The sequence below is a fragment of the Phascolarctos cinereus genome, unplaced genomic scaffold (assembly GCF_003287225.1).
Source record: "Phascolarctos cinereus isolate Bilbo 61053 unplaced genomic scaffold, phaCin_HiC Scaffold_4;HRSCAF=312, whole genome shotgun sequence".
Taxonomy (NCBI): domain Eukaryota; kingdom Metazoa; phylum Chordata; class Mammalia; order Diprotodontia; family Phascolarctidae; genus Phascolarctos; species Phascolarctos cinereus.
The window spans coordinates 218,199,777-218,215,576 of NW_027555847.1; the positions used below are offsets into that span (position 1 = coordinate 218,199,777).

The 15,800-nt window shown below is 39.2% G+C and overlaps 1 protein-coding gene and 1 long non-coding RNA gene across 2 annotated transcripts in view; one reads left to right on the forward strand and one right to left on the reverse strand.

Moving 5' to 3' along the window:
* The window catches only part of LOC110202493 (uncharacterized), a 109,566-nt gene that overhangs the window by 4,844 nt on the left and 88,922 nt on the right, over window positions 1–15,800 (forward strand). The gene's annotated exons all lie outside the window — the stretch shown is intronic.
* ZFAND2A (zinc finger AN1-type containing 2A) lies at window positions 1,881–8,334 on the reverse strand. Its single transcript, XM_020978675.2, has 7 exons — window positions 8,246–8,334; window positions 6,900–7,012; window positions 6,375–6,469; window positions 5,432–5,560; window positions 4,643–4,794; window positions 2,735–2,815; window positions 1,881–2,321 (listed from the first exon to the last, which is right to left on the reverse strand). The coding sequence occupies exons 2-7, from the start codon at window positions 6,952–6,954 to the stop codon at window positions 2,303–2,305; spliced, it is 531 nt and encodes a 176-aa protein (XP_020834334.1). The 5' UTR covers window positions 6,955–7,012; window positions 8,246–8,334; the 3' UTR covers window positions 1,881–2,302.

A 15,800-nucleotide genomic window follows, 5' to 3' on the forward strand; every position in this document is an offset into this window, starting at 1 on the left:
TAATGAGGCAACACAGGTACAGTTATTTTGGCTAAGAGTCACACTATATGACACGATGTGAATTGCATGCAGTCCGCCTCCTGTTTCAGGTCCCCAACTCTTTCTCAAGGTGGCATACCAGTTCATTTCACCTAGTGCACAGAGCACTAGGCCTGGATTCAGGAAGACTCACCCTACTGAGTTCAAATATGGCCTCAGACACTTACAACTGTGTGACCCTGGGGCAAGTCACTTAACCCCCAATTGCCTAAAAGAAAAAAGAAAAAAAGACAGGGTTTGAGGCTAGTGTAGAATATATTGGGGGAAAGGGGGAGATTTTCCTGAATTGAGCACCTTAGGAAACAAGGTTTTTATTTAGAATCGATAGTAAATGTAAAAAAGTAGCAGTGAAAATCAAGGCCTATTTCTGATACCTCGGTGTCCCAAGGAACTAAAATCTGCAAAAGTTAAATTCAGCAGTGGCAGATACAGACAAGCTTTCTCAGTGGCAGTTCCCTTCCCTATACTGACGAAATCACAGGTCGAGACAGACCAAAACCCAGAAATGTGCCTAAATCTCTGATCCCTCATTTGTCCCAGTAAAAGTTAAAATTACACACATCTCTTCAGTGGAAGATAAGAATCATCTAAAACATCCCTCTGATTCACAGGAAGCTTTTCTATAGGTACACCTTCTCATTTTATAAGCAGTTCACTTGGGGAAAAAAAGCATTCCTTATATCACAGTTACTCATTGCAAAATAAACATGGCCCTTTAAAGATGTGGCATAGGGGCAGCTAGGTGGCACAGTGAATAGAGCATCGGCCCTGAAGTCAGGAGGACCCAGTTCAAATCCAGCCTCAGACCAAACACTTGACACTTACTAACTGTGTGACCCTGGGAAAGTCGCTTAAAACCCCAATTGGCAAAAAAAAAAAAAAAGATGTGGCATAGTTACCATTTAACACTCAGTGGGCACTAATAATAGACTGAAAATTGTATGCAAAAATAGCTTGATTGGGGATGGGTAGAGGGGAACCTGGTCAAGGCATAAATCATATTAAACAAAATACAAAGCAGGAAGTTGTAGAACTCCAGAAGAAAAAAAAAGATGTGGGAAGATATAATTTCATACAGTTATAATTATCTTTACAGTATCAACAGCATGGTTGTCAGCTGAACCTTCAGACAAGGATATTCTCAGCTTGTGGTAAAGATTACATCTCAGAATACAATAGCTGATCATACATAAGATTATCTTCCACTCAGTAGAGAATAATGATCGCATTCACAGGCTTTAGTGATTTTTGGAACCATTCCACAACTCTCAATAAATCAATTTGCAGTGCTCTGTAAAGTATGCCTATAAACTTTTATAGCTTAATTAATATCTACCTGTAGATTACCTGTAATAAAAATTGACATGAGATTTCACTGTCTATTTAACAAAACAAAAACACTTTGGCATCAGCCCAGAAGATGACTATCACTAATATTCTTGCATTATAGCATCACCCTTGAGTTCATAGCAACATTCTTCAACATTTATCTACACTGACTATTTAAAGGCCCCAAGTATCTTAGTTTCAAAAAGAGGAATTTCTGTGAAGGAGGTTAAAGTTCCTCTGTTTCTTTCTGTATTGTATTCACTGCTTTCAAATGCCTTCTGTGCCCTGTCCAAAAAAAAAATTTACGTACACTAACACCTTAAATATTTTTTGGTTTATTTATCTTAAGGAATGACTCCATGTCTAGTCTGTCAAAAATGTCATTACTAAATTGTTTAAAGAAAAAAAAAAGCATTTCTAAGTCAAGTTTTAGAAAAACAAAAGCAGAAAGATATACTTTCTGTGTGTTAATGAGCAAATCTTTCCTCAGTGAATAGGAACAGAAGCCCACCAAAATTTGGTCAGTTTATTTAAAAACATGTAATTGTACAAGAGTTCTTAGTACCTCAGTTCAAGAACAGACATAAAGGCACCAGAAACAATTCACCATAATCAAAATGTACTGAAAACAAGTTATAAATTAAAGTTACAATTAAAACATATAAAGTAGGTGTAAATGTACAAAGTTCTAACTTAAAGGCACCACTTTTGTTTCTAATTAAATGGAGCTGATAAAGCTAATCACATGTCCAACACCTATTTGAAACAAAATTAATGAAGTTTTACAATTATCCCTGAGAAATGTAAGACAATATTTTCAGATTAAAGCTAACAAAAGGTAATAAATAACTTAGGTTTTGTGGAAAAGCCCACAATGATATTAAAATGCACAGAATCATTTGTTGCCAGGTTAGAGACCAGGAATGTCAAATGATCAACTCTTTTGCTTCCCTCTGAAAAAAAGAACAAAAAGAAATTAAGAAATTACAGATTTATATCGAGATTTCATCTGGAAGTGGGAAGGGCTCAGTCACACAAAGTATCTGTAAAGGCCAAATAAGAAACGCATCCAGAATTTATACTTAAAACTTTTACTGCTCAATTAAGTCTTGTGCTGTATTAGCGATTAGAACAGCATTTATAATGTGGAGTTCAAAAGAACTGAAAGGTTAACTAATACAAGAACAAAGTTAGACAATTCTTTAAGTTGTAGTCAACTGGGGCATGTAATTTAAGATGTATACTATTAATTGCATTACAAATGTGTTAAGAATTTTTCAATAAAGCAGCAGAGAACCACTGCTAGTTACTTTTTATTCAGAATGTTAACTCCAAGACAATGTGTAATTTTAAATATAACTAATACCTTAATCGCTGAGCTAGCCAACTGGAAGATAATTTGTTTGAAGCTCCAGATGATTCAGCAGCTCTCATTATAGCTGCACACCTATGAGGAAAGGTTAACAATCATGAAACCTATTCATTTGTGAATCTAATAAAGCTTATTCAATTATCTAGCTGCAGCATCTAACACTGTACTTATTTCAGGTATATGAAATCTCTACAGCACAAAATTAGAGTAAGACACAGGGAGGAGATGAACTGGTAGTTCTAAGCTCTCAATCCTATGCAGTCAAATATCCACAAGCCTAAGTTCTACTCACAGTGTATAAAGTTACATCACCTATAGGAACAAAGAATGTGTTAGCCAAACCCTCTTCTCTTTCCCTCACACCACCAGACTTACTCAGGGTTCTTTTCACCACTGTCCTAGACTTATGTCTCCAGATTTCAGTCCACCTTCCAGAGCCAAAATTATTTTTTTCTTTTGCTTTTTGGTGAGGTAATCAGAGTTAAGTGACTTGCCCAAGGTCACACAGCTAGTGAGTGTTATGTGTCTGTGGCCGGATTTGAGCTTAGGTCCTCCTGACTCAAAAGCTGGAGCTCTATCCACTGTGCCACCTGGCTGCCCCAAAACTATTTTCATAAAACAAAGGCCTGGCCATGTCACCCCTACTCAAATTCCAGTGGGCTCCCTAATACCTCTAGGATCAAATATGCCCTCTCCACCTCCCAATTTTAGCATTTAAAGTTCTTCGCAATCTAGCACCATCTTCTATTTCTAGGCTTATTATGTGCTATCTCCTTTCCTGCAAACTAGAGGCCAGCCAAACTGGCTGCCTTGCTGGTCATCTCCCATACTTTGCACTAGCTATGTATGGACCTCTCTCACCTTTCCTTCAAGACTCAGCTAGAGATCCACCTTGGCATAAGGTAGATGGCATGATCCATCAAGGTCATCTTGGATCTGTTTTGTATATACCTGTATATACAGGTCGTCTCTATCTTTAGAATGCGAGCTCCTTAAGAGCAGGGACTTTTGCATTTGAATCCTCAGTGCCTAGCACATAGTATGTTCTTAACACATACTTATTAACTATTTTCCTTCTAGCCAGGGTCAGCAGTGCTATTTTGTGAATGCAGCTGTGCAGTGTCCAGGAAAAGCTGGCCTAGATGCACCATTTCATTTGTGCAGCAAACTCCCAGGGAAGAAACTCAAAAATTCTTCACCCAACTATTCTGCAAATTAGTCTTAGAGAGTTGGAAAGATGCCATGGGGTACTTTCATGATTAGGATTTAACAAAGTGAGCACACTGGGACCTGTACATCCTAAAAATAGCTAATGACAGACAATCCAGAATTTTGAAAGAGGAAAGACTCAACAGAGGACAAAAATGAGAACTTGTCAGTTGTCTTGATCCTGCCTCTAATTTGTATCTAGCCATAGAAAAGTTGCATAGTTAATGTGATAAAGCCCATAAAAAACTATGAATCACTTTGGAAATGCTGAACAAAAAGGGCAAGTAATTATTAGCCTAAGGAGGCAAATATTTCAATAAAATTTCAGACTGCTCATGGTTGTCAACAAAATTTTTATGAATTTTATAATTTATGAATTAGTCTTCAGAGGCTAATTTTTAAACTGCCTGTTGTCAGAGAGGTTAAGTGCTTGCCCAGGCTCACACAGCTGCTAGGTCTTCTGAGTCCAAGGCCAATTCTCTATATCCACTATGCCAGACACTTTATATACTGCTCTCCAAATCACTATAGCTACTACATGGTAAAACTAATACAGTGATTTTAGTTTTACTGGTTCTGGACTATCAGTAGTTGGCCATTTAAGGCATAAGTGTATCTCAGGTTAATGTTTTGAGTTGCTTATTGTTAATAGCCTGTTTTATTAGTCTGGAATAGCTAAAACCAGATTTTTACCCTGCTTTGGAGATGGAATGACCACTGTGTTTGCAGTTATGATCCAAAGGATGTCTGTGCTTAATACAGAAGTTGTCATTACACTGGTCACAAAGCAGCTTGAACAGTTCTTTCTTTTTGCATCCCTCCTTTGAGCAGCGGTGTATGAAAATCTAAAAGCAGCCAAAAGAATGAAAATTGAGTCACTAGCAACAACAGATTGACTAAATTAGGAGATCTAACAAGCACCAAGACATCTGTTTTAAACTACACATATAATACTCTACTGTAACAGGAATGAGATAATTAAAATCCACAATTAAGTACCCAAATTGGAAACTAATTATGCCTGCAACAATCAATTTAACCTCATTTGCCACCAAACCTCAAAGCTAGTGTAAGTAGCAAAACTGGAGGTGTTCTAGAGAACAATAAATTGTCAAAATGTAGGCTGAGAGGAATATACCACAATTTCAATAATCAATAAAAGGCTCTTCAGTCGCATTTTGGTTACAGAAGGCTTGTACCTCCAGAACAAACCCATTTACTAGCCTGATATTGTTTGCATAAAAAAGGTTTTCTTAGTGCTAGCAAGCAACTATGAAAACAGTAATTCTAGGTCATTAAATACTCTCAAAACCCAAAAAGAAACCAGAAGTTGAAATGTGACTATTCATTCCTAACTTTAAGTTATCCTCAGAGGTAAAAGATGAATGCAAAAGAAAATCTCTAAGGACAGAATTGAGGCAATAAGATACTGAGTATTTTTCCCTAGCCAACTTATCCAGCTGTTGGAAAAATTCTACTTACCTTTTTCTCCTGAGCTGGATTATATTTACAGTCTTTATCCATATGTTGCCCAACCACAACATCTGCAATTTCTCCCCTTCCTACTGGAACAGGGACATGACAAAGTGGACACACTGGGACCTGCATATCCTAAAAACAAAGAATGTAAGAGGTTGACAGACAAACCAAAACTTCTAAAGAAAAATATGGCTGGACAAAGGATAAAAATCTGAACTTGTCCTGATTCTGCTTCCAGTTTGTATAATTACATTAAAGTTGCATAGCTAATATATTGTAAGGTAATGAACAAAACCTGTATGATCACTTTGGAAATGCTGGGGAAAAAAGGCCAGTTAGTGGTCTAAGGTGGCAAATATTTCAATAAAATTTCAAACTGCTCAACAATCCTTAGTGGTAATATTCATGTGCACTTATGAATTAGGCTCCAACTCCTAAAGATCTATCAGCCCTAAGGAGTATGGCACAGCAGCAAGTGTGCAGGATTTGGGACCAGTAAAGCAATATGATCATAGTCTAGTCTGAGATCATTCTCCTTATGTACAAGATGGGAATGATGTTTATTTTACCAGCCTCACAGCTCTGTGGAAAGAGTTTTGTAAGCTGCCTTATTATAGGTATAGAATATATAGCTAAATAGTCTGCTTTGTACAATGAAATCTATTATATATATAGTTACCTTGTTCTAACATATAGCAAAAACTGTAAGATCTCTTGTAAAATTCAGAATTTTAGAGGTGAAATGAACTTGAGGGGTAGTCTAGTCTAACTTCCCATCTGATATATAAATCTCCTCTTCATTTCTGACTTACTTTTCACCACATATTTCAAATCAACTATTTTTATAATAAATGGAACCACTATTTTTATTCTATTAAAATGTGTCAAAAATTAATCCTAATGTTTATATGCTTGGAATTTCTAAAAACAGAGAAATCTGAATTACCTTTTTATATGCGGCACCACATTTATGCCGCTCATACTGAGCGTGATCTTTACAAAAGACTTTGTCACATGCATCACAGTTTAATGGAAGAAAATCTAAGAAGACATGAAAATATTTTGAGAACTAAAGCAAAAACACAGCTGCATGATACAACAATAATTTTACCTGCATTATATTTTGGACTTTAATATTCTGTCATTAACTATTAGATTACACAAACATAAATTTTGTAAGAATTTTAGAAAAAGTTCATAACTCAGAACATGAATCAGTTTTTCACAAAGCTAACTACTATTCTTGAAATCTAGTTACAATTCCATAAGATACTATCTTGTAGTACTAAAAATGTGGATTAAAAACAAATTAGGCTAGTGATTAACTAATAAGTTCGTGTGTCTGCACATTTCATTTAAAAAAAATTGACAACTCAGTATTAGGCTAGTTAATCTATACAATTTCTCATTTACCATAAAGAAAGCACCCAAACTAGCCATTTTCAGTTAGCATTCTATTAACAAAGCTCACCCAGCTGCTTGCAAGTTTTTTCAGAACAATGCTCTCCCAAATCTGGAAATTCCATCGTAGAAAGAAAAAGTGCTAGCGACACAAAAACCAGTTGCAATGTTGCTGCAGATGACCTGTAGGAAAAAAATGTTAGATGAGAAACAGTGACCTCACCACAGGGATAATCAAGATTTACAAATTCCCAGTCAGCCTTCACAAATGCCCCCAACTGGCAGATGGATAGGTGGGGATCCAATCTTAGTGAAAGCAGTGGGAAACATCTAATGCTGACGGTTTTAGGGTGATCATACCAACTTCTGTTTACACTAGTGACAGTGGCAACCCACAGCAGTCAACTGCATTAGCTAGGAGGAGTCATCAGATCCCCTGCCGCTCATTTCAACTCCAGGGCTTCAAATTTTACTGAATCCGGCTGGGCAAAGGAACCAACAGTTGTATCATTCATTATCAAGTTCCTCTGAAAGAATGGAGATAAGTATGTGTCTATACATACTTCTGTACATACATACTGTATGTACGCAGCTAGGTGGCGCACTGGACCTGGGTGGAGGAACAGAGTTCAAATCCAGCTTCAGGCATGCCCTAGCTGTGAAACCTGGGACAAATCAGTCACTTGACCTATGTGCCTCAGTTTCCTCATCTGTACAAATGGGGACAATAGCACTCACCTCCCAGGGCTGTTGTGAGGATCACATAAGAATGAATAAGTACTTCAAAAACAAAGTGCTTTGTAAGTCCTATATGATATAGGTTAAGTCAAACCAAAACAATAAACTATGCCACATTTTGTCCTTCAGTAACGTGAACATCCAGACTTTTGCCTGCTGAGATACGGCACAAAGGTTATTACAGTCGTCCTGGCCGCGCACTCGGGAAGAGGTTAACCTCTACACTAGGCTGAGTACTTCCCCGGCTAGGTAATACTATCATCTGATCCTCACAACAGCCTGCTACGCGAGAAGCAGTGACGACTGTCCTTTACAGGAAAGGAAACTAAACTCGGAGAGGATAAGTGACTTGCCTAAGATTACACGACAAATGACACAGAGGCAATCCCGGCGTGCTTGCCCTTACATCCCGGCTACCTTGAAAGTGGACGACAGCGGCGGCAGCAGTAAGACAGCACCCCCCACACCCCCAAACCCATCAGAACAAGCGGCTCTGCTGGGCTCCCAGCCTTCCCCTCCTCTCGTCTTTCGTTCCTGCCAAAGATGTTTCGCTTCGTACAAGGGAGCGAGGCGGCAGCCGGGGAGTGAAGCCAGGAAAACCCCAACTGGAACTGCAGTGAAAGTACAAACGCAATTTCGAAGAATCCCCAAGGACTTCGGAGAGAAGAGCCCACTCACCTGTACAAGCAATACAGATCCCGCTACAAAACAACTCCCAGCTTCCCGGTCCGGCTATTTATCGGCTGGCTCATAGTCATCTGGGGAAACTTGCCAAGTCACGGTTCAGCGCGCTCCGATTGCGTCACCGGTCAACTGGCCAATCAAAACGTAAGGCCTCCTCCTACCCCTCCTCTTCTCCCGAGCGTCCGGGTAACTTCTAGAAGTCCACGTCCCCGGCGTCTGCGATGGCTCAGGTGACTGGGCGAGGGTAGCTCAGCTCCGCCCAAGTCACGCGGAAGTGTGATAAGCTGTGTTGAGTCACGGGGCGGGGCCGGAAGGCGCTTGGTGAAGAAAGGAGTCACTCCATCCACGAGTGGTTGTTAGGTTGCGGCAGTGTGCTGGTCGCTTGAAACAGTCTCTGCTTTTTGGGAGCTTCCATTCTAGGAAGGGAAGTGGGGGAGAGACAGTAAATAGAAACGTAAAAGCAAAATCTGTACAGAAAAACATTAGGTAATTTGGAAAGGGTTGTCTTGGCAGCAGGAGGGTTCACAAATGGAAGATGAGTGGATCAGTCTATGTACAAGCTGAGAGTTTACCGCCCGTGGGGGATACAAAAAACGCAAACAAAAACCTTCCCTGCCCTCGGACTGTTCACTGCCTGTGGAGGAGGCAGCATGGAAACAATTGAAAACAACTATGATAGAAGATAAATCGGGAGTAATCTCAGAGGGAAGGCACAAAAATTAAGTAAGATTGGAAATCCCTTCTTGTACGAGGTAGAACTTTAGCTAAGGCTTGAAGGAAGCCAGGACATCGACGTGAATTAGAAAGCATTGATTGTAGGCCTGGAGAACAGCCATTGAAATTGGGAGATGAATAGCTCGGAGGCCAGTGTCATTGTTTGGGTTACCACACTCAGGTCTTGTTTTGTGTAGGTCCACTGTAGCTGTTGTTTTGGATTCACCTTGTGTTTTGGTTTCAGTCCCAATTTGATTGAATGATTACCTTTACTGATAGCCATCTCAATTTTTCCAGTTGCTTTTTCTGAGAAATGCTTAACTGGGTTCCCTTGTCTAAATCCTATTTAATGTAAATCTTTCAGACCTTGGGAGAGAGGGCGTCGCATTACCTTTCCAGCTTGACCTAAGAAATTTTTTTCTAAAACTATTTCAGATTTTTTAGAAATAATTGGATGGCAGAATAGTTGGAGGGTAGTAAGATGTGAGAAGACTAGAAAGCTAGTAAGAGGCCAGTTTCTGACTTGTGTCCCCATGTGGGGTTTTCTTTTTTTTTTTTTTTTTTTTAGTGAGGCAGCTGGGGTTAAGTGACTTGCCCAGAGTCACACAGCTAGGAAGCATTATGTGTCAGGCCAGATTTGAACTCCTTACTCCAGGGCCGGTGCTCTATCCACTGCACCACCTAGCTGCCCCCCCCTTTGCGGTTTTCTTGACAAAGATACTGGAATGGGTTTGTCATTTCCTCTGCTAGCTCATTTTACAGATGAGGAAACTGAGGCAAACAAGTGACTTGCCAAGGGTCTCACAGCTAGTAAGTGTCTTAGGCAGATACTTAGTGTCTTAAGTATCTCACCTCCAGCATCCTACCTGCCCCATCTGCCTCAAACATCGTATCTACCTCAACAGAGGGTAAAGAAAAGAGGGCCCAGAACAGAAGCTGTAGGGACACATGCTTAGCAGGTATAACCTGGTTGAAGATCCAACAAAAGAGAGTGAGAAAGAGCCCCAGGAAGCAGAAGACCAGGAGGGAATAGTGCCACAAAAACCTAGTAAAGAAGGAGTGACCAGGAGGAGATATCCATTGACAGTGTCAAAAATTGCAGAAAAGTAAAAGGACATTGGATTTAATTAAGCAATTAACAGATCATTGATACCATTGAAGGGAACTGCTTGGCTTAAGTGATGAAGTCTGGAAGCCAGATTACAGAGTTTAGAAGTGACTGAGAGGACAGGAAATGGAGACACATTGTATAGACAGCTTTCTCAAGTTGTTTAGCGAAGAAGACGACAAGTGTAACTCAGTAGCAAGTAAGGATGGAAAGATCAAAGAAGGACCTTTTAAGAATGGGAAAGACCTACAGATATTTATAGTCATCTGGAAATAAGCCAGTAGATGGGGGGAGATCGATTATTAGAGAGAGTTGGGAGAAGATAGTAGAGATAAACTGCTGGAGAAGGCAAAGGAGAATGGGATGAAGGGTGCTAGTATAGAGGGGTTTACCTAGGCAAGGAGAAAGGCCACCTCTTCCTGTAAAATTTGAATAAAGGAGAAGATAGTGGGGAAAGATGTATTAATGATAAAAGAATAAGGAAGAGGAAGAAAATAGAGCTCTTAGCAAATAGCCTTAATTTTTTCAAGGAAGTAAGGTCTTCAGCTGAAAAGATGACTGGAAGGTTTTTGTGGGACATTATAAAAAAGTTTGGTGAGTAAAAGAGCAAATTGATTAGGGAGGCCTAACAGGATTGCCTGGCTACAGTGAGGACCCAGTTGAGATAATGTAGCATAAATTTATAATAGACCTAATCAGCATGCTTCCACGATTTCATGCATAAAATCTAACCAAGCTTATAAAAGCTCATCCAAACAGAAGAGAAGCTCATAAAAAAAAAACCAAGACTACGTCTTTTTTACCTATTTTTTTTTCTGTGTATTATACTGTTCGTGACAGGCAGCACGATATTACAAAGAGCATGGTTTGCTGTCCACCTCCAGATAAAGAGCTGATGAACTCAGAGTTCATATTGAAGCATATTTTCTTCTTTTTCTTAATATTTTTGGATGTGGCTCCTTGGGAAATTTATTTAACTCTACATATTTGTAAGGGGTTTTGTTTTTCTTGCCTTCTCAATGAGTAGGGGCGGGAGCAGGGAAGAGGGAAGAGTAAGGGAATTCAGGACCGAGAAGAAAAGAAAATTAATTCATTGAATAAGCTCTTCCACTTTCTACCTGTGTGACCATGGACAAGTACCCCCAAACAGTTCTCTAAAATCAGGCTTCTTAACCTTTTTTGTGTCTTGGACCACTTTTTATCGATCTGGTGAAGCCTGTGGACCCCTTTTCAGAATAAAGTTTTTAAGTGCATATAATAAAATACATAGGATTACAAAGGAAACCACGTCTATTGAAATACAGTTATCAAAATATTAAGAAGCAAAAGAACCAAGAGAACATTGCAGAACCAAGAGAACATTGTATACAGTAACAGTAATATTTTTCAAAGGATAACTGAATGACAAAGCTATTCTGAGTATTATAAATATTCAAATCAACTACAAAGGACCTATGAAGGAAGATGCTATCCACCTCCAGAGAGAGAAATGATAAATAGAAGTATGCATAGTATGATTTTACATAGATAGATTTATTTATTTATCTATTTATCTATGCCAAATGGCAGTCTCCTGTAGTTTGGGGTGGGGAGGGAGGGAGGGACACAGTTCAGAACTTGGAATGTAACAAAAAGTGACCATAAATGAAATTAAAAAAACATACAACTTCATGGACCATGGTTAAGACTGTAAGTTACAAATGAGTTGCTTATCTGTATCAATGAAGGAAGTCCCTACACTGGAAGTATGTTATACCAACAGGATCATAGGCCCATACCAAGAAACAAAACAAAACTGTTGTATTTAGAGTATTATAGACTCATAAAATCCCTCACTAGGCTGCACTGCTGACTCATCTCCACAGGACTTTCTTCACAGTCACAGAAACCTCTTTACCCTAGAAGCTCGCTCCACCCCTTCACTACTTCTCAGGTACACCCTGCCCTTGAGGCCTCAATTTCTGATTGGTTGGCTCCTCCTAGACCCTCCAAATTAAGGAAGAGACCCAGACTAAAAATGGTATTATCCCACTAGAGGCTGTACTGCTGACTCATCTCCACAGGAATGTGTCTGCCAACACCCCCACCATTGCTATGTCCCACCACTCTGTAACTGGTGAATGTAAGATCATAGACTTGAATCTATTCTTTCACTATGACATCCTATAATCAAGAGGGATCTCCCACCCACCCTAAAAAATATGGGTTTTTTTTCAAATACTGAATTGTTTTTGTCAACAATGACATCATACATATTACTAGAGAGTAATATCTCATTTGGTATCTCCATTAACCTCCTGCCACTGTCTTTAATTGAGTAATGAGAGCTATAGATTTGACTCATTTCATTGTTAGATCCTAAATTCCTAGAAGTGAAGGGGATGATGTCATTCTTCAACTTTGAGTCTCTAGCACTTAGCACAATACTTAGGACATACCATACTCTGTGTGTGTGTGTGTGTGTGTGTGTGTGTGTGTGTGTGTGTGTGTGTGTGTGTATGTTCAGCTGAGTTTAATTTAAGAAAATTAAATTGAGTGAAGTGAAATTCAACTAAGGATACCCCTGAAATATACAATCCAGAGAACAAATTTTGATTTACATAATATTTAAGGGCAAAAGTCTAGTTTATAGCACTTGGGTAATTTACAAGCCCTGTTCTTCAAGATGAAGAGGATGATCTGTCTCACCTACCTTCAAGCTCTGCACTATACTGAAATACTCTCCTCCGCTTAAAAGAGAAATAACACAACGTACCCATAAATGTCCTTGTTTCCACTTTTATCCAGTAACACTTGTAGGAATACACATTCTGCAGGCAAACAGTCTTAGTAAAGGTGAGGTATGGCTAACTTTGGTTGTCAGATGTCAGACTCTCACACAGGGTCACTGGAAAGAGCATTGGCTAGATTTGGGATGAGAGGACCTATATATGAATTCTAGCATTATCACTTAATACCTGTGTGACTTTGAATCTCTCAGAGCCTCAGTTTCCTCTTTAGTAAAATGACTAGATGACCTCTGAGTTACCTTCCAGCTGTAAGTCTATGATCCTACAATACCATGGAGCACATCTCTGAAGACTTTTTGGGTGTACACCAATATAGGCACCATGGCTATGGAGAAAGCAGCAACAAACCTATTTCCTACCCAGTTGCACTTGTTTCGGATTTCTTTAACTTTTCTACCATGACCCCCTTAATTTTCAGCTTTCTTTTGTGTGTTGCCTTCCACAATTAGATTTTAAGCTCCTTGAGGGTAGGAACTGTCTTTCTTTTTCATATTTGTATCCAGTTTCCTCACCTGAAAAATGAGCTGCAGAAGAAAATGGCAAACCACTCCAGTATCTTTTCCAAGAAAACCCCAAATGGGGTCATGAAGAGTCAGACACAACTGAACATTATCAAACACACCTACTATGTCAGTCTCTGGGATGTTATACTCTTCTTGTTAGGTGTGAGCTGATATCTGTTCTCTGCTTCAGATCAGTGTCCCTGGGTCTTTGTCCATCTTGATTGGTTAAGAGGGTGAGAGCAAAACTGGCCGTTCAAATTATAACATGCAAGAAGTTGCCAATCTCTGCTAAAATTTGCTAACCGAATTTACACAGAAATCATTGAATAAATATTTTCACTTATAAAAGTGATTATACAATAGTCTCCAAGAGGCACAGCATAATAATCTGTCCCTTGAGACATTTTTAACTAGGCAAAAACACCTTTAGCTAGGCAAAGCCCTCTAGAATAAACCATAGAAACCAAACTTGTCCAAGTCCCAAGGTGAATGGCATAGAAATACACTAATGGTTTTGAGGTTTTTGTTTGTTTTTACATCTCTGCATTTTGCAAAGTATTGTTATCTAGGATATAAAGACCTGTTTTACTGCTAGATGCCACTCAAATGGATGAAAAAGCATTTATTAAGTGTTTACTATATTCAGAGTATTCTGCTAAATGCTGGGGCTACAAATCAGAAGGCAAGACAGGTCTTGCCCATCAGGAGATCATATTTCTAATAGGGGAGACAACACATATGAAAGGGTTTAGCTTCAGGGCAGATAGGAAGGCCCAGAGATCTTTAGGGTACAGTGACAAGACTAGTTGCTGCATGCACACTACTCTTCTCAGGGCTGTTTGGCAAAAGGCCTAGGCTACCTCAACCAGGGTCTGAACAGAGGTGATGATTGAGATGGATGGTAGCAGTGGTTTGACCTATGTGGCACATGTTAGCTCCTGCCTCTCCCTTAAGGTGCCTTGGTGCTTTGGGTAGACGAGGCTGGCTTGCCTGTGGCAGTTCATTGGTGGTAGAGATATCTGATCCCTATCTTGGCAAGAGTTGTTCCTCTGAACAGTTATTACAGAGGATGAACAGGAAGCAGGGCCAGTGAGCTGGGTGTGAGAAAAATGCTACTCATCCCAAGGCTCCTGTGCTTCCTTGCCCCATTTCTTGCTAACTCCCCAAGCAAGCAGTAAGCCAGGGCACAAGGTTTTCTATGATAACATGCTAAATATTTTCTGTAGTGTCTTATGTGGTAGAATCCTTTAAGGGATTGTTGGGATGCCCAAAATAGGTGATTATACAATAGTCTCTAGGAGGAACTGCACATATCTGTTATTTAATTGAAAATAAAATTAACTTTTCATGAAAAAACTTTGAATCCTGATTTAATAACATTAGAAGTATTAAAGGATATTGGCCTGAGAATGTGACAAAGATGCTAACTCTTGTTAGGATGTGTTATCAATGAATTGGCATTTATTAAGCACCTACTTTATGCCAGGCACTGTGCTAGGCATTGGAGATACAAAGGCAACATTCCAACAGTCCCTATACTCAAGAAACATTTTATTAGAGGGAACAAAATCTATGCATATCTCTTGGAGTTACCATATGTGTCATCTGTCCCCATATACTGCTATTAGACTGTCCCTGTGCCTGAATCTTTTTGTAACCCTTTTATCAAAGTTTCCTGAATTTCTTCCCTCAGCTTGTCATTCTTTTTTTAAAATTTTATTTTATTAATTTATTTTGATTTATCAACAATCACTTCCATATGCTTTTGAATTTAAAATTTTTCTCCCCCTTCCTCCCCACACCCTCCCCAAGACAGGCGCACAGTCTGATATATACTGTATGTTTACATTCCTATTAAACATATTTTCACATTAGTGAAGTTGTAAGCACAAATTCTCACTAGTATTTTGCTTTTGACCATCCCTCCTTCAGTCCCTCCCTCCCTTTCCCTTTTCTTCCCCTTTGGCCTTACTGCTTCTTCCCTCCCTTCTATCCCCTCTCCCTTTTCTTTCCCCTTTTCCTTCCTACTGCCTATAAGGCAAGTTAGATTTCTATATCTAACTGATTATGTTATTCCCTTCTTGAGCCAAATCTGAGGAGAGTAAGGTTCAAACAATGCTCACCCCCCTCCCTTCTTTCCCTTTGCTGTAATAAGATTTTATGTCTTTTCCTGTAATGTAATTTACCCATATCTCCCTCCTCCTTTCTCAGTACATTTTCCAAGATCACATTAAGCTACTTACTTGGATCCATTTAATCCACTTCATTAGATTTTTTTTTATCATTACATCAAAGTTAGCTAATATCCACCCCCTTTAGTATACTTCTTTAACATGGTGTAATAACAATACAGTTCTCAAGAGTTGCAAGTGTCATATTCCCTTGTAGGGGTAAACAGTCCCCCTTATTAACAACATATTGTATCTTTCTGTCCC

Excerpts from the sequence above, each read along its gene's own strand:
- ZFAND2A (XM_020978675.2), bottom strand. The coding sequence starts at position 6,954 with ATGGAATTTCCAGATTTGGGAGAGCATTGTTCTGAAAAAACTTGCAAG. Across the intron at positions 6,470-6,899 it reads AAAAACTTGCAAGCAGCTGG|ATTTTCTTCCATTAAACTGT; the intron begins GTGAGCTTTGTT and ends ATGTCTTCTTAG. Across the intron at positions 2,816-4,642 it reads CATTCCATCTCCAAAGCAGG|GTGTGCAGCTATAATGAGAG; the intron begins GTAAAAATCTGG and ends CTTTCCTCATAG.